Source organism: Eumetopias jubatus, unplaced genomic scaffold (assembly GCF_037043125.1).
Source record: "Eumetopias jubatus isolate StellerSeaLion01/CBP00866 unplaced genomic scaffold, mEumJub1_p1.0 scaffold_12, whole genome shotgun sequence".
Lineage (NCBI taxonomy): Eukaryota > Metazoa > Chordata > Mammalia > Carnivora > Otariidae > Eumetopias > Eumetopias jubatus.
The window spans coordinates 84,787,552-84,806,470 of NW_028274818.1; the positions used below are offsets into that span (position 1 = coordinate 84,787,552).

An 18,919-nucleotide genomic window follows, 5' to 3' on the forward strand; every position below is an offset into this window, starting at 1 on the left:
TGTTTTTTAATCCAATCTGATAGCCTGTGTCTTTTGATTGGGGCATTTAGCCCATTTACATTCAGGGTAACTATTGAAAGGTATGAATTTAGTGCCATTGTATTACCTGTGAGGTGACTGTTAACTGTCTGTTGTCTGTGTTCGTTTCTGCTCTTTGCTGCTTTTAGGTTCTCTCTTTGCTTAGAGGACCCCTCTCAATATTTCTTGGAGGGCTGGTTTCGTGTTTGCAAATTCCTTTAGTTTTTGTTTGTTCTGGAAGCTTTTTATCTCTCCTTCTATTTTCAATGATAGCCTAGCTGGATATAGTATTCTTGGCTGCATATTTTTCTCGTTTAGTGCTCTGAAGATATCTTGCCAGTCCTTTCTGGCCTGCCAGGTCTCTGTGGATAGGTCTGTTGCCAATCTAATGTTTCTACCATTGTAGGTTACATATCTCTTCTCCCGAGCTGCTTTCAGGATTTTCTCTTTGTCTCTGAGACTCGTAAGTTTTACTATTAGATGTCGGGGTGTTGACCTATTTTTATTGATTTTGAGAGGCGTTCTCTGTGCCTCCTGGATTTTAATGCCTGTTTCCTTCCTCACATTTGGGAAGTTCTCTGCTATAATTTGCTCCAATATACCTTCTGCCCCTCTCTCTCTCTCTTCTTCTTCTGGGATCCCAATTATTCTAATGTTGTTTCATCTTATCGTATCACTTATCTCTCGAATTCTGCCCTCGTGATCCTGTAGTTGTTTCTGTATCTTTTCCTCAGCCTTTTTATTTTCCATCATTTGGTCTTCTATATCGCTGATTCTGTCTTCTGCCTCATTTATCCTAGCATTTAGTGCCCCCATTTTTTATTGCACCTCATCAATAGCCTTTTTGATTTCGATTTGGTTAGATTTTAGTTCTTTTATTTCTCGAGAAAGGGTTTCTCTAATAACTTCCACGCTTTTTTCAAGCCCAGCTAGTATCTTTAAAGTCATGATTCTGAACTCTAGGTCCGACATCGTACTAATGTCCGTATTGAGTAGGTCCCTGGCTGACGGTACTACCCCTTGTTCTTTTTGCTGAGGTGATTTCTTTCGTCTTGTCATTTTGTCCAGAGGAGAATAGATGAATGAGAGAACAAAAGGCTAACAGGTTTACAACGTCCCCAGCAAATATACTGTATAGAAATCAGAAAAGACCTGAAACCAGGGGAAAAGAAAGGGAAAGAAAGAAAAAAGAAAGAGAAAAAGAAAAAAAGAAGAAAAAAAGATAAAAACAAAAACAAAACAATTCAAAAAAGGCAGAATATGATTAAATATGATCAGGCTAGTGCATAGATCAGTGCCACACACTAGATTTTGGGCGTATTTTGGTCTGTTAGAAAAAAGTGCCTCCTAAAATTTTAAAGGAAGAAAGACATGTATGTACAAAATAAGGGTTGATACAATGAAGGGATGGAAGATGACTGTAAAGATGAAAATTATAAAAGATTTTATAAAAGGACTTGGTAAGATCAGTTGTTTGAAAAAAGAAAGAAGATTTAAGGAAAAAAAAAAAGGAAAAAGGGAGAGAATGTGATCAGGCAGGAGACTAGGACAAAGCCATACACTACTGATTTAGGGTATATTTTGATCTGTTAGAAGAAACTGTACCTCAAAATTTTAAAGAGAGAACAACTTATATATGTATATGCCAAAAACAAGGGTAACTACTATGAAGGGATAAAATATGACTCTAAAAATGAAAAAAAAATAAAAAATGTTTTTTTTTTAAAAAGGGATTTATAAGATATTGGTTGAAAAAGGGAAAAAGAAAAATAAAAAAAGTCAACAAAAATTAACTTTGATGAAATAATGAATCATGGTAAAAAAAAAAAAAAAAGCCATGAATCTATGTGCAGTATTCCCCTAGCGCTGGAGTTCTCCTATTCTCCTTGATCGATCAACTTGGTCTTGGCTTGCTGGCTGTTTGTGCTGATCTTCTGGGGGAGGGGCCTGTTGCTGTGGTTTCCAAATGTCTTTGCCGGAGGCGGAATTGCCCCGCCCTTGTCGGTCCGGGCTAAGGAAGCTGCTCCGGTTTGCTCTCAGGAGCTTTTGTTCCCTGCAAGCTCTCGGTACAGCTTTGGAGGACCAGGGCAGAAATGGTGGCCTCCCAATCTCCACTCGGACGAGCTGAGAACTCAGGGCCCCGCTCCTCAGTGCGCCCCCAGAGAAAAGCAGTCACTTCCGTGTCCCCGGTCTCCGGCCACACTCCGTGCTCACCCGGCCTGTGACCGAGCGTTTCTATCTCTGGCACCCGACCCCGCTCGGAGTCTCCAAACCCAGCAGATCCCTGCACTGCGTTCCCGCACCGCTCCTCCCCGGGAAGGAAGGGGAGTCTCCCCAGATCTGCTGCTTGTTGGGTCCCTGCTGGGGGAGCCGTGCCCCGACTGGGCCGCAGATCACAGTTTATGGCAACCCAGAGCTGAGAGCCCGCGACTCTGCTCCGTCTCTGCAGCCGGCTTCCCTGCTCTGATACCTGGGAGCTCTGGCGCACTCAGGCACCCCCGGTCTCTCTGTGACCCCAAGGGTCCTGAGACCACACTGTCCCAGGAGGATTCCACCCCCCGCTTAGCCACTGCAGCGACGTCCCTCCGCCGAGCCAACTTCTAAAAGGTCCGATTTTGTGCTCCGCGGCTCTAGCACTTGCCAGAAGCGGCTGGCGGAGGCCCCTCCCCCGCCGTCTATCCTCCCGAATATCGCCTCGGATTCACTTCTCCGCACGCCCTACCTTCCAGTAAGTGGTCGCTTCTCTGTTCAGAGAGTTGTTGCTACTCTCCTGTTCGATCTCCTCTTGAGTTCGTAGGTGTTCAGAATGGTTTGATCCCTATTCAGCTGAATTCCTGAGACCAGACAAAATCTAGGTCTCCTACTCCTCCGCCATCTTGCTCCGCCCCGGTGAATAATCCTTTTAATGTACTGTTGGACCCTATTGGCTAGTATTTTGGTGAGAATTTTTGCATCCATGTTCATCAAGGATATTGGTCTGTAGTTCTCCTTTTTGATGGGGTCTTTGGTTTTGGGATTAAGGTAATGGTGGCCTCATAAAATGAGTTTGGAAGTTTTCCTTCTATTTTTATTTTTTGGAACAGTTTCAGGAGAATAGGTATTAATTCTTCTTTAAATGTCTGATTGAATTCCCCTGGGAAGCCATCTGGCCCTGGGCTTTTGTTTGTTGGGAGATTTTTGATGACTGCTTCAATTTCCTTAGTGGTTATAGGTCTGTTCAGGTTTTCTATTTCTTCCTGGTTCAGTTTTGGTACTTGATACATCTCTAGGAATGCACCCATTTCTTCCAGGTTATCTAATTTGCTGGCATAGAGTTGCTCATAATATGTCCTTATAATTGTTTGTATTTCTTTGGTGTTGGTTGCGATCTCCCCTCTTTCATTCATGATTTTGTTGATTTGGGTCATTTCTCTTCTTTTTGATACATCTGGCCAGGGGTTTATCAGTCTTGTTAATTCTTTCAAAGAACCAGCTCCTAGTTTCGTTGATCTGTTCTACTGTTCTTTTGGTTTCTAGTTCATTGATTTCTGCTCTGATCTTTATGATTTCTCTTCTCCTGCTGGGTTTAGGCTTTATTTGCTGTTCTTTCTCCAGCTCCTTTAGGTGTAGGGTTAGGTTGTGTATTTGAGACCTTTCTTGTTTCTTGAGAAAGGCTTGTATTGCTATATACTTTCCTCTCAGGACTGCCTTTGCTGTATCCCAAGGATTTTGAACAGTTGTGTTTTCATTTTCATTGGTTTCCATGAATTTTTTTAAATTCTTCTTTAATTTCCTGGTTGGCCCATTCATTCTTTAGTAGGATGCTCTTTAGCCTCCATGTATTTGAATTCTTTCCAACTTTCGTCTTGTGATTGAGTTCTAGTTTCAAAGCATTGTGGTCTGAAAATACGCAGGGAATAATCCCAATCTTTTGGTATCAGTTGAGACCTGATTTGTGACCTAGGATGGGATCAATTCTGGAGAATGTTCCATGGGCACTAGAGAAGAATGTGTATTCTGTTGCTTTGGGATGGAGTGTTCTGAATATGTCTGTGCAGTCCATTTGGTCCAGTGTGTCATTTAAAGTCTTTATTTCCTTGTTGATCTTTTGCTTAAATGATCTGTCCATTTCAGTCAAGGGGGTGTTAAAGTCCCCCACTATTATTGTATTGCTGTCAATGTGTTTCTTCGCTTGTGTTATTAATTGCCTTATATAATTGGCGGCTCCCATGCTCGGGGCATAGATATTTACAATTGTTAGATCTTCTTGTTGGATAGACCCTTTAAGTAGGATATAGTGTCCTTCTTCATCTCTTATTACAGTCTTTGGTTTAAAATATAATTTGTCTGATATAAGCCTTGCCACTCCAGCTTTCTTTTGGTGTCCATTAGCATGGTAAATGGTTTTCCACCCCCTCACTTTCAATCTGGGGGTGTCTTTGGGTCTAAAATGAGTCTCTTGCAGACAGCATATGGATGGGTCTTGTTTTTTAATCCAATCTGATAGCCTGTGTCTTTTGATTGGGGCATTTAGCCCATTTCCATTCAGGGTAACTATTGAAAGGTATGAATTTAGTGCCATTGTATTGCCTGTAAGGTGACTGTTACTGTATATTGTCTCTGTTCCTTTCTGATCTGTGCTGCTTTTAGGTTCTCTCTTTGCTTAGAAGACCCCTTTCAATATTTCTTTTAGGGCTGGTTCTGTGTTTGCAAATTCCTTTAGTTTTTTTTGTCCTGGAAGCTTTTTTTCTCTCCTTCTATTTTCAATGATAGCCTAGCTGGATATAGTATTCTTGGCTGCATATTTTTCTTGTTTAGTGCTCTGAAGATATCATGCCAGTCCTTTCTGGCCTGCCAGGTCTCTGTGGATAGGTCTGTTACCAATCTAATATTTCTACCATTGTAGGTTACATATCCCTTCTCCTGAGCTGCTTTCAGGATTTTCTCTTTGTCTCTGAGACTCGTAAGTTTTACTATTAGATGTCGGGGTGTTGACCTATTTTTATTGATTTTGAGAGGCGTTCTCTGTGCCTCCTGGATTTTGATGTCTGTTTCCTTCCTTACATTAGGGAAGTTCTCTGCTATTATTTGCTCCAATATACCTTCTGCCCCTCTCTCTCTGTCTTCTTCTTCTGGGATCCCAATTATTCTAATGTTGTTTCATCTTATTGTATCGCTTTTCTCTCAGATTCTGCCCTCGTGATCCTGTAGTTCTTTCTCTTTTTCTCAGCCTCATTATTTTCCATCATTTGGTCTTCTATATCACTGATTCTCTCTTCTGCCTCATTTATCCTAGCATTTAGTGCCCCCATTTTTGATTGCACCTCATCAATAGCCTTTTTGATTTCGACTTGGTGAGATTTTAGTTCTTTTATTTCTCCAGAAAGGGTTTCACTAATAACTTCCACGCTTTTTTCAAGCCAAGCTAGTATCTTTAAAGTCATGATTCTGAACTCTAGGTCCGACATCGTACTAATGTCTGTATTGAGTAGGTCCCTGGGTGACGGTACCATCTCTTGTTCTTTTTGCTGAGGTGATTTTTTTCATCTTGTCATTTTGTCCAGAGAATAGATGAATGAGAGAACAAAATGCTAACAGGTTAACAACGTCCCTAGCAAATATACTCTATACAAATCAGAAAAGACCTGAAACCTGGGGAAAAGAAAGGGAAAGAAAGAAAAAAGAAAGAGAAAAGAAAGAAAGAGAAAAAAAAAAAACCAAAAAGAGAAAGATTAAAAAAAAAAACAGAACAATACAAAAAAACCCGAATATGATCAAGTATGATCAGGCTAGTGCATAGATCAGTGCCACACACTAGATTTTGGGCGTATTTTGGTCTGTTAGAAAAAAGTGCCTCCTAAAATTTTAAAGGAGTAAAGACTTATCTATGTACAAAATAAGGGTTGATACAATGAAGGGATGGAAGATGACTGTAAAGATAAAAATTATAAAAGATTTTATAAAAGGAATTGATACGATAGGAAGTTGTTTGAAAAAAGAAAGAAGAAGATTTAAAAAAAAAAGGGAGAGAATGTGATCAGGCAGGAGACTAGAACAAAGCCATACACTAGCGATTTAGGGTATATTTTGATCTGTTAGAAGAAACTGTATCTCAAAATTTTAAAGAGAGAACAACTTATATATATATGCCAAAAATAAGGGTAACTACTATGAAGGGATAAAATATGACTCTAAAAATGAAAAATAAAAAATGTTTTTTTAAAAAAAGGGATTGATAAGATGGTTGAAAAAGGGGAAAAGGGAAAGTTAAAAAAAAGTTAAAAAAATTAACTTTGAAAAACTAATGAATCATGGTAAAAAAAAGCCATGAATTCTATGTGCAGTATTCCCCTAGCGCTGGAGGTCTCCCATTCTCCTTGATCGGTAAACTTGGTCTTGGCTTGCTGGCTGTTTGTGCTGATCTTCTGGGGGAGGGGCCTGTTTCCGTGGTTCCCAAGTGTCTTTGCCGGAGGCGGAATTGCCCCGCCCTTTTCGGTCTGGGCTAAGCAAGCTGCTCAGGTTTGCTCTCAGGAGCTTTTGTTCCCTGCAAGCTTTCCCTACAGCTTTGGAGGATGACAGTGAAAATGGCGGCCTCCCAATCTCTGCCCCAGAGGAGGCAAGAACTCGGGGCTCCGCTCCTCAGTGCGCCCACAGAGAAAAGCCAGTCAGTTACTCCCGTCTCCCTGGTCTCCGGCCGCACTCCATGCTCACCCGGCCTGTGACCGATCGTTTCTATCTCTGGCACCCGACCCCGTGTGGAGTCTCCAAACCCAGCAGATCCCTGCGGTGCGTTCCTGCACCGCTCCTCCCTGGGGAGGAAGGGGAGTCTCCCTGGATCTGCTGCTTGTTGGGTCCCTGCTGGAGGAGCAGTTCCCCGAGCGGGCCGCGGATCATGGTCTATGCCAACCCCGAGGTGAGAGCCCGCGTCTCGGCTCCGTCTCTCTAGCCGGCTTCCCCGCTCCGATACCTGGGAGCTCTGCTGCACTCAGGCACCCCCGGTCTTTCTGTGACCCCAAGGGTCCTGAGTCCACACTGTCCCGTGAGGGTTCCACCCCCCGCTTAGCCACTAGAGCGACGTCCCTCAGTGGAGCCAACTTCTAAAAGTTCCGATTTTGTGCTCCGCGGCTCTAGCACTTGCTAGAAGCGGCCAACGGAGGCCCCCTCCCCCGCAGTCTATCCTCCCGAATATCGCCTCAGATTCACTTCTCCGCACGTCCTACCTTCCAGAAAGTGGTCGCTTTTCTGTTCAGAGAGTTGTTTCTACTCTCCTCTTCGATCTCCTGTTGAGTTTCTAGGTGTTCAGAATGGTTTGATCCCTATTCAGCTGAATTCCTGAGACCAGACGAAATCCAGGTCTACTACTCCACCATCTTGCTCTGCCTCTACCTTTTAAATTTGTAATCAATTTATCTTTTCTTAAAAAGATTTTATTTATTTATTTGAGAGAGAGAGAACACAAGCCGGGAGGGGAGGGGCAGAGAGAGAGGGATAAGCACGTTCCCCCTGAGCGGGGAGCCAGGTGCAATGCAGGGCTCAATCCCATGACCTTGAGATCATGATCCGAGCCGAAGACAGACACTTAACTGAGTCACCCAGGTGCCTCATGTAATTGGTTTATCTTTTTTAACCAGGTGGTTGTCCTAACCAATTTATTATCAGTTTGTTTTCAACTAAGTTATTTTGGCCAGTTCACCTGGAGGTCACTATGTTCTGCCAAAACCTACTTATTATGAGGTTCCGATTTTATTCCAAAATCAGATAGGATTGATTTTTTAAAAAATTATCCCCCATGAGGAATATGCCTGCAAAGCCAGAGGATGGGGCACTTGGAACAGATGATAAAGCCTGGACTTTACCCTCTAGATGTCTAGACCTGAGCAGCATTTTTGGGTCCCATCGGGGTGGAGGGATCCTAACACAGGTGGTCTTGTTTTCCAACTGAGAAAGGTACCAGTTTCAGAGCCTGAGGCACTGTTTGACTGGAGGAGAGGCACTGAATCCTGACGTGAGAGAGAAGTGGAAGAGCCAGGTGGGCCTGGAGCTGCATGAAGGCTATGGCCAGTCTGAAACAGTGAGTGCTACTGGGGCCCGCGTCCCTGCCGCAGGTCACCTCCACCTGCACCCTCAGCCACTTGGTGGAGATGACCAGCCCACAGAGGCTCCTGCCTTCCTGGCTGTGACACCCATCAGGGACTGCCCTGCCCCCTGGGAGAAGCTGGTAACAAAATTCCATCAGCTTTTCTTCCCTTTTGGTTTAAACATAAAGTGATTGCACAATGACACCATAGCCAGCAAACCTACTCTCATGACTGCAGGTACCATTTGTCTCCACCAGGACAGCCTCCATCTGTCTCTGGTCAGAGCCCAGGATCTTACCCAGTATTCCCCACAGCCATCCGGGCAGCAGAGAGTTGGAGGTCAACTGAGTCTTTTGGCTTAGCGACACATTTGGTTCTTTATGTGTCAGTGTCCAGTAGGGCATTCAATAAATGTTTGTTGACTATGGAAAGAAGAGAAGGAAGGGAGAGAAATGAAGACCAGGTCAGAGAGGGGAGAGGGAAGGAGAGGTAGAAGGCAGAGTGAGAGAAAAGGCGGACACCAGGAAGGGAAGAAGCTACAGGGATACGTCTCCACCTTTCTGGACCTGCTTTCTCTCCAGGTTTTAATCTGTGCCAATTCAAAAGGCATGAAAATCAAGTCTGGATCCATGGGGAAAGCATCGCCACCTTATGATGTGCAGGTAGGCAGCCTCCCTCAACTGTTGTTGAGGCTTGGCTCAAAGGGGAGAGCAAAATGCATGTGCTGGTTAGCATCAGCAGGCTCAGCTGGTGGGGTGGTCTGGCTGTGCCGTATCCAGATACGGCCCTGTGGTCTCTCTGCCAGATCGTGGATAATGAGGGCAACATCCTGTCTCCAGGAGAAGAGGGGAATATTGCTGTTCGAGTTAGGCCCACCCGGCCCTTCTGTTTCTTCAGTTGCTATTTGGTAAGTGGCAGGGAATGGCCATTTGCACAGTGATTTCTGTGTGTCCAGTGTTGGTTCTAAGATTTATAAACACTTACTTGTTTAACCCTCGTAATAACTGTATGAGGTAGGTTGGCACTATTATTGATAAGGTGCTATTATTGATAAGGAAATGAGAAAGATTGACTTACCCAATGTCAGGCAACTAATATGTCCAGGATGTGGATTTAAGCATGGGTATGTCTGAGAGTGCAAATTTATAACACGGGACACCCCATCATTTTAATGATGAGAATTTTTTTGTAAAGATTTTATTTATTTATTTGAGAGAGGGAGAGCGAGCATGAGAGAGCACAAGCAGGGGGGAGTGGCAGGCAGAGGGAGAAGCAGACTCCCCACCGAGCAAGGAGCCCAATGTGGGGCTGGATCTCAGGATCCCGAGATCATGACTTGAGCTGAAGGCAGCCATTTAACCACCTCAGCCACCCAGGTGCCCCTAATGATGAGAAATTGCAGCTCAGAGAAGAGAAGGGACTTCACAAAAGTCAAACTGCAATTTGTGTCAGAGCCTAGTTTCAGGATTCTTTTTGTCTTAAGTCTTGTGTGGCTCAGAGGGGGTCTGCTGGCAGGGCTTGTGTCCTAGGATTCTAGTCTAAGTTTCTATGATAATCCAGGAATGACCTCTCCCTTGTGCCTGCTTTGGTGGGTGTTTATGATGCGCTTTCTTTTTGTTAGACCCTTCTCTATAAAGCTCTACCGACATGGTTTTCAACTTTGGTGGCACATTAGAAAACTGTGGAAACTTCAAAACATGACTGCTACTCAAGCCCCACTTGATGAGATTAAACTTTCTGATGATGTGGATCAGTTCCCCTGGTGATTCAAAAGTGCAGCCAAGGTTGAGAACCATGGTTTTGTAAGGAATACCATCTGGCATGTATATGATGCCATCCATCAGCTACAACACTAGAAGGAAGAAATAAAGATAAGTCCATTTGTTTTTAGAATGGTGGGTATGTATTTTAGTGGCTTTTTTGTGACTACAAGAGAGATATTCTTTCATGGTATTTCATTTAAAGTCACAGAAACTTACCTACCAGAATAAACAAACAAACAACCCCCCCAGAAAAACCCCAAACAACAACACAGTAATACAGCACGCAGAGATAATTTTAAAATTTTAGCGTATTTCCGTCTAATCATTTTTGTAAGCAATAGCAAATCCTTGACTTTTCTGAATAATTCATTATTTATTGAGTGGCTACTTCATGCCACTAAGTCTATAGCAATGACAGAAAGACAAGACCCTGGTCCTTACAGGGCTCACATACAGGACCTTCCTGGGTCTGTGATCATTCCATTGAGAGAGTCAAGTAATTTGTAGAGTTATTTGCTGGACAGGAATCTTTACTTTTTTCAACTGTTTCTTTTCAGCACCAGCTGTTTTCTTCTTGGGTCATTTTTAACTAAGGAAATAAAAAAACCATTAAATCTCAGTATTATGCTAAGCAAAGTAAGTCAGTCAGAGAAAAACAAATACCATATGATTTCACTCCTATGTGGAATTTAAGAAACAAAACAGATGAACATAGGGGGAAAAAAGAGGCAAACCATAAAACAGACTCTTAACTATAGAGAACAAATGGGGTTGATGGAGGGGAGGTGGATGGGGAATGGAGATGGGTATTAAGGAGGGCACTTGTGATAAGCACTGGGTGTTGTAGATAAGTGATGAATCACTAAATTCTATTCCTGAAACTAATATTATACTGTATGTTAACTTGAATTTAAATAAAAACTAAAAACTAATAAAAATAAAAAGATAAAAAAATCTCAGTGAGAAAAAAGTGATCTGTCTTGTCAACTTGGTCAGAAATAAAAGTTTGATATATTCATATATAGCTAGGTTTTGGCAGTTTCTTCTATTTAGTTCGTCATTTGTTTTATCCCTGTACTGATACCATAGAGCCTCATCCAGGGAAACATTCTCATAACTCTTAATATCTACTAGAGCAAGCCTCTCCTTCTTCCTCAACTTCTTTAGAAATATTTTACCTACTCTCGGCTCTCTACTGTCTCATGTACATTTTAGAATCAAATTGTCAAATTCCATGGAAAATGGTTGATGAGTGTCACTAAGTCTGTAGATCAATTTGGGAGAATTAACATATCTATGATATTAAGTCTTTGTATCCTTCCATTTATATCTTCTTTACTGTTTTGTAGAGTTTTTTTTTAAAGATTTTATTTATTTGACAGAGAAAGAGAGAGCACAAGTAGGCAGAGTGGCAGGCAGAGGGAGAGGGAGAAGCAGGCTCCCAGCAGAGCCGGGAGCCCTATGTGGGGCTCGATGCTAGGACCCTGGGATCATGACCTGAGCCAAAGGCAGATGCTTAACCGACTGAGCCACCCAGGCGCCCTGTTTTGTAGAGTTTTAAGTTTTCTTTTTATACTTCTTTCAGATTTTGTGTGAGATTTATTTTAAGGTATTGACAGCTTAGCTTTTTGCTTTTTTCTCTGAATGCAGTTTTAAAATTGAGGCATAATTTACATACAGTAAGTGTACCTATGTTACATGTATATAGGTCAATGACTTTTGACCCATGTATACACTTGTGTGACCACCACCACAATCAAGATATAGAACATTCTTATCACCCCAGAGAGTTCTGTTGTGCCCCCCAGCAGTCACTCCCCAAGCCATTGGCAACTGATAAATTATTTGGTCTTGCTAATAGAATACTTTTGCCTTTTTTGGTAAAAAAGAACTTTATGTAAATGGAATCATAAAGCATTCATATTTGTATATCTGGTTTCTTTTTTTTTTTAAAGATATTTATTTATTTATTTGACAGAGAGAGAAAGCATACAAGCAGGGGGAGAGGCAGAGGGAGAGGGAGAAGCAGGCTCCCTACTAAGTAGGGAGCCGGCATGGGGCTCGATTCCAGGACCCTGGGATCATGTCCTGAGCCAAAGGCAGACACTTAACCAACTAAGCCACCCAGGTGCCCCTGGTTTCTTTTTCTTTTTTTTCTTTTTTAAAGATTCATTTATTTATTTGAGAGAGAGAGAGAGAGAACACAAGCAGGGGGAGCGGCAGGCAGAGGGAGAGGGAGAGGGAGAAGCAGGCTCCCCGCTAAGCAGAAGACCTGACATGGGGCTCGATCCCATGATCCTGGAATCCTGACCTAAGCCAAAGTCAGAGGCTTAACTGACTGAGCCACCCAGGTGCCCCCTGGTTTCTTTTTTGTTTTAAATTCATTTATTTTATTTTTTAACTTAAATTTTACTTAGTTAACATACAGTGCAATACTGGTTTCTGGAGCAGAATTCAGTGATTCATCACTTACATACAACACCCAGTGCTCATCACACGTGCCCTCCTCAGTACCCATCGCCCATCTAGCCCATCCCCGATCCACCTCCCTCCATCAACCCTCAGTTTATTCCCTATCATTTAGAGTCACTTAATGGTTCATTTCCCTCTCTCCTTTTTTTCTTTTCCCCCTTCCCTTATGTTCATCTCTTTTCTGTCTTAAATTCCACATATGAGTGAGATCTATGGTATTTGTCTTTCTCTGACTTATTTCACTTAGCATAATATACTCTAGCTCCATCCATGTCATTCACATGGCAAGATTTCATTTTTTGATGGCTGAGTAATATACCATTATATATACATACCATATATACACACCAAATATACACGTATACATAGATATGATACACACACACACCACATCTTCTTTATCCATTCATCAGTCAGTGGACACTTGGGCTCTTTCCATAGTTTGGCTATTGTTGATAATGTTACTATAAACATTGGGATGCATGTAACCCTTTGAATTTGTATTTTTGTATCCTTTGGGTAAATCCTAGTAGCACAATTCCTGGATCATAGGGTAGTTCTGTTTTTAACTTTTTGAGGCACCTCTATACTATTCTCCAGAGTGGCCATACCAATTTGCATTCCCACCAACAGTGTAAGAGGGTTCCCCTTTCTCCACATCCTTGCCAACACCTGATGTGTCCTCTGTTGTTATTTTTAGCCATTCTGATAAATGTGTGATATCTCATTGTGGTTTTGATTTGTATTTCCCTGACGAGTGATGTTGAGCATCTTTACATGTGTCTGTTAGCCATCTGGATGTCTTCTTTGGAAAAGTGTCTATTCATGTCTTCTGCCCATTTCTTAACTGGATTGTTTGTTTTTTGGGTGTTGAGTTTGGTAAGTTCTTTATACATTTTGGATACTAACCCTTCATCACATATGTCATTTGCCAATATCTTCTCCCATTCCGTAAGCTGCCTTTTAGTTTTGTTGATAGTTTCCTTCATTGTGCAGAAGCTTTTTATCTTGATGAAGTCCCAATAGTTCATTTTTCCTTTTATTTTCCTTTCTGGCATTGTGTCTAGTAAGAAACTGCTACGGCCGAGTCAAAGAGGTTTCTGCCTGTGTTTTCCTCTAGGATTTAGATGGTTTCCTATCTCACATTGAGGTCTTTCATCCATTTTGAATTTATTTTTGTGTATGGTGTAAGAAAGTTTCACTCTTCTGCATATTGCTGTCCAGTTTTCCCAACACCATTTGTTGAAGAGACTGTCTTTTCTCCATTGGAAATTCTTTCCTGCTTTATCAAAGATTAGTTGACCATATAGTTTTGGGTCCATTTCTGGGTTCTCTATTCTGTTCCATTGATTTATTTGTCTGTTTTTGTGCCCGTACCATACTGTCTTGATGACTACAGCTTTTTAACATAGCTTGAAATCTGGAATCGTGATGCCTTCTTTTGTTTTTCTTTTTCAGGATTACTTTGGCTATTTAGGGTGTTTGTGGTTCCATACACATTTTAGTATTGTTTGTTCTAGGTCTGTGAAAAATGCTGGTGGTATTTTGATAGGGATACATTAACTGTGTAGTTTGTTTTGGGTAGTATAGACATTTTAACAATGTTCTTCTAATCCATGAGTATGGAATATTTTTCCATTTCTTTGTGTCCTCTTCAATTTCTTTCATAAGTGTTCTATAGTTTTCAGAGTACAGATCTTTTTCCTCTTTAGTTAGGTTTATTCCTAGGTATCTTATTATTTTTGGTACAATTGCTAATGGGATCGATTCTTTGATTTATTTTTCTGCTGCTTCGTTATTGATATATAGAAATGCAACAGGTTTCTGGACAATGATTTTATATCTTGCAACTTTGTGGAATTCATGTATGAGTTCTAGCAATTTTTTGGTGGAGTCTTTCAGGTTTTCTACATAGAGTATTATGTCATCTGCAAGAGAAAGTTTCACTTCTTCCTTGCCAGTTTTGATACCTTTCATTTCTATTTGTTGTCTGATTGCTGAGGCTAAGATGTCCAGTACTATGTTAAATAGTAATGGTGACAGTGGACATCCTTGTCTCATTCCTGACCATGTGGGAAAGGTTGTCAGTTTTTCCCCATTGAGGATATTTGCTGTGGATTTTCTGTATATGGCCTTTATGATGTTGAGGTATGTTCCACCTATCCCTACTTTTTAAGTGTTTTTATCAGGAAAGGATTCTGTATTTGATCAAATGCTTTTTGTGCATCTACTGAGGATCATATGGTTCTTATTCTTTCTTTTATTAATGTGGTGTGTCATGTTGATTGATTTGCAAATATTGAACCATCCCTGCAGCCCAGCAATAAATCCCACTTGATTGTGGTGAATAATTATTTTAATGTACTGTTGAATTTGATTTGCTAGTATTTTATTGAGACTTTTTGCATCCATGTTCATCAGGGATATTGGCCTGTAATTCTTCTTTTTCGTGGGGTCTTTGTCTTGGTTTTGGAGTTAAGGTAATGCTGGCTTTGTAGAATGAGTTCAGAAGTTTTCCTTCCATTTCTATTTTTTTTTAAAACAGTTTGAGGAGGATAGTTATTAACTCTTCTTCAAATGTCTGGTAGAATTCCCCTGGGAAACTATCTGGCCTTGGACTTTTGTTTGTTGGGAGATTTTTGATTACTGATTCAATTTATTTGCTGATTATGGGTCTGTTCAAATTTTCTGTTTCTTCCTGTTTCAGTTTTGGTAGTTTGTAGGTTTCTAAGAATTTGTCCATTTCTTCCAGATTGCCCAGTTTGTTGGCATATAATTTTTCATAGTATTCTCTTATAATGGTTTGTATTTCTGTGGTATTGGTTATGATCTCTTCTCTTTTATTTGTGATTTTTCTCTATTTGACTCCTTTCTCTTTTCTTTTTGATAAGTCTGGCTGGGGCTTATCAATTTTATTAATTCATTTGAAGAACCAGCTCTTAGTTTTGTTAATCCGTTCCACTGGGGTTTTTTGTTTGTTTCTATATCATTTATTTCTGCTCTAATCTTTATTATTTCCCTTCTTCTGATGGCATTAGACTTTATTTGCTATTCTTTTTCTAGCTTCTTTAGGTGTAAGATTAGGTTGTGTATTTGAGACTTTTTTTGCTTCTTGAGGTGAGCCTGTATTGCAGTATACTTCCCTCAAGGACTGCCTTTGCTGCATCCCAAAGGTTTTGGACTATTGTGTTTTCATTTTCATTCATTTCCATTTATTTTTTAATGTCTTCCTTAATTTCCTGGTTAACCCATTCATTCTTTAGTAGGATGTTCTTTAACCTCCATGTATTTGTGGTCTTTCCAAATTTTTTCTTGTGGTTGACTTCTTAGTTTCTTAGCATTGTGATCAGAAAATAGGTATGGTATGATCTCAATCTTTTTGTACTTGTTGAGAGCTGATTTGTGACTAGTATGTGATCTATTCTGGCGAATGTCCCATGTGCACTTGAAAAGAATGTGTATTCTGCTGCTTTAGGATGAAATGTTCTGAATATATCTGTTAAGTCCATCTGGTGCAGTGTGTCATTCAAAGCCATGTTTCCTTGAATATTACTATGTTTTCTAATAAGTTGCTGAGTTCCCTAAATCTACCTTCATGGTCCATCACCTTTCTTTCAACTTCTTTTCAACTTCATTATTTTCCATAATTTTATCTTCTGATTCACCGATTCACTGTTCTGTTTCATCCATCTTTGTTTTTATGCCCTCCATTTGGAATTGCATCTCAGTTATACCATTTTAAATTTTGGTCTAACTAGATTTTAGTTCTTTTATCTCTGCAGTAAGGGATTCTCTAGTGTCTTGTATGCTTTTTTTCAAGCCCAGCTAGTATCCTGTTAATTGTTGTTTTAAATTCTAGTTCAGACATCTTACTTATATCATATTGATTAAATCCCTGGCCATGAGTTCTACCTCCTCTTCTTTCTTTTGGGGTGAATTTCTCCATCTCCTCATTTTGTCCAGAAAAGAAAAGAAGAAAGAAAAAGAAAAAATAAAACAACAACAATAAAACAAAAAAAAACTAGATCCTGGGTTTGTCTTGGTCTGCTTGTTGAAAGAATCTAGATCCCAAAATAAGAAAGGAAAAAAATAAAATATATAATGAAAGTAAACAAAAAAATAGTATATATATGATATATATAAAACAAAAATTTTAAAAATTAATAAAAAAGTTTTTAAAGAATTGAAAAAATAAGAAAATAAATGAAAAAAAATAAAGAATAAAAGTACAAAGGAGGCTGGATACTATTTTCCCCTAGAGCTGAAGCTTTGCAGCCCTCTATAACCAGAAGACTTTGTGTGAGTGAGTTGTTTGTGCTGGTCTTTTGGGGGAGGGGCCTGTTGCACTGATTCTCAGGTGGACTTACTTAGTGGAAATGGGTCTCCAGTTTGCAGGGAGGCAGGGCTTCGTGTAGGCGGCTCCGGACTCCACTAGGTGGTGCTGTTTTGCTCCCTGAAGGCTTTCAGTGATGATGGGCAAGTTTAATATGGCAGCCCCCCCACCCCCTTCCAGTCCCACAGTTGAAAGTTCAAGCCCCCAACTCTTCAGTGAGCCCTCACAGAAGAGCAGTCAATCACTCTTGTGTCCCTGGTTTCCATCAGAACCCTGCATTCACCCTGCCTGTGTCTGAGCTTTTTGTCTCAGGCATGCAACTGAATTTCAAAACTCCAAATTTTAGGGACTCCTGCAGGTCGGACTGTACTGTTCCTCCCCCATGCTTCTGCTGTTTGCCAGGCCTGTCCCAGGAAAGAGGTCACGGGACCTCGGAGTGATTCGCAGTTTATGGCAAAACAGAGGAGAAAGCCTGCACCTAGACTGGCTGTTCTCAGCCGGCTTCTACACTACTATGTCTGGGAACAGTGCAGCATTTAGGTGCCATCTGTTCTTGTGACCCAGGGGATCCTGAGACCACAGTGTCACATGTGAATTCTGCCCTGCTTCGCCACCTGAGCACCTTTAAGCCAGGCACATACCCATAGTAGCAGACTTCTAACTAAAAGTTCTGGTTTTGTGCTCCACTGCTTATAATACTTTGTGGTGGGCTCCCTCCCTGCTGCCATATCCACAGCTATATCTCCCCAAATTCAAGCCTCTGCACCTCCTACCTACCAAAAGGTGGCCCCTTTTCTACTTGTGGACTTGCAGTTTTTGTTTTCTCAGACCTCTGATTGATTTCTTAGGTGTTCCAAATGATTTATAGCTATCTAGCTGTATTTGAGGGATGAGACAAGCTTAGGGTGCCCCTAATCCTCTGCCATCTTAACTCCCTGTCTGGTTTCATTTATTCAGCATAATTGTGTGTTTTGAGACATACCCGGATAGTTGCACACAGGAGTAATTTGTTTTTTTCTTGTTGAGTAGTAGCTTCTTGAAAGCTTTGAGAATCAGAGTTTGATTAGTTTTTCCTCTTTCCTCTCCTCTTATCTTTTGGACAACTGCTCACTTTCTACCTTCAGTGATTCCTGAGCACAAAGAGTATCAGTGTGCTCTTTTATCCTAAAAAAACAGATCCAATGGCCCTGTGTCCACCCTCCTGCATTCGGCTATGCTTCCTTGGACCCTTCCAAGGGATGGTAGCAAGTGGCTGTCCTTAATCATTTCCTGGCATCTCCTTCCATTTTTAAAAGAGAGAAAAATGCACAAATTCACAGCTCCTCGTCCAGTGGGAAATTCTGGCTGGCATGGTCTCTTGGAACTGCTTTTAGGGGTCCCCAGCCTCCTGCATGGGCCTTCGAGGGCTGTAGCTGGCTTGAGTGGCTGTGCCAAGATGGCCCTTCACAGACTTACTTTGTCTTCCAGAACAATCCTGAGAAGACAGAGGCATCAGAACGAGGGGACTTTTACATCACGGGGGACCGAGCCCACAAGGACAAGGATGGCTACTTTTGGTTCGTGGGAAGAAATGATGATGTGATCAATTCCTCAAGGTCAAGCTGTCTGCTCTGTCCTTCTCCCTTTGAAGCTTCGTGGGGGGGGGGAGGTGGGAAGTGGTCACTTGGAAGAGTTTGTTTTTCTCTTCCAGCTACCGGATTGGGCCCGTTGAAGTGGAAAATGCCCTTGCCGAGCACCCTGCTGTTCTGGAGGCTGCTGTGGTCAGCAGCCCAGACCCCATCAGAGGGGAGGTAACTAGTCCAGCCAAGAACATTGCCTCCTGGTTCTATACCTGTTTGTACCCAGAAGAGTAGGCTCCACCGAGGTACTACAAAGTATGAAATGCCACCATCAGGCACACATTCCTTTTGGTTAAGCATTACCCTCATGTCTGTAGAGACATACTTTTGAGAGGGACACGATGAGGAGATACCAACACTCTCATGTCAATTGGACCCAGAACTGGATCCAAAAGAGGTGGACTGTTGGAAAGAGATCTTGGCAGTGGGTGCAGGCTCTGTCATCCATCCTGGCCAATAAAGAGTCCTTTCCCATTTGCAGATGAGGATATAGCAAGCACACCAGACATGGCTGCTGATGGTTCTAACCTGGGAGGAATATCCACCTTAAGGGATGACAAAATAAATATCCAAGTGACCCTGATGTATCAGAAGGATGGGACAAATTTAATAAGCTGACCTTTCTCAGGAGAAATGCAAATTCCTTCCCATGGGTCC

General features: G+C 41.5%; 1 protein-coding gene across 1 annotated transcript in view; it reads left to right on the forward strand.

The window, feature by feature from the left end:
• Nucleotides 1–18,919, forward strand: part of ACSM5 (acyl-CoA synthetase medium chain family member 5) — a 53,615-nt gene that overhangs the window by 32,732 nt on the left and 1,964 nt on the right. Inside the window, exons 7-11 of the mRNA XM_088017017.1 lie at nucleotides 7,945–8,068; nucleotides 8,657–8,737; nucleotides 8,881–8,982; nucleotides 18,111–18,238; nucleotides 18,334–18,433. Coding sequence (XP_087873143.1) covers nucleotides 7,945–8,068; nucleotides 8,657–8,737; nucleotides 8,881–8,982; nucleotides 18,111–18,238; nucleotides 18,334–18,433 — 535 coding nt within the window. The remainder of the gene's footprint in view (nucleotides 1–7,944; nucleotides 8,069–8,656; nucleotides 8,738–8,880; nucleotides 8,983–18,110; nucleotides 18,239–18,333; nucleotides 18,434–18,919) is intronic.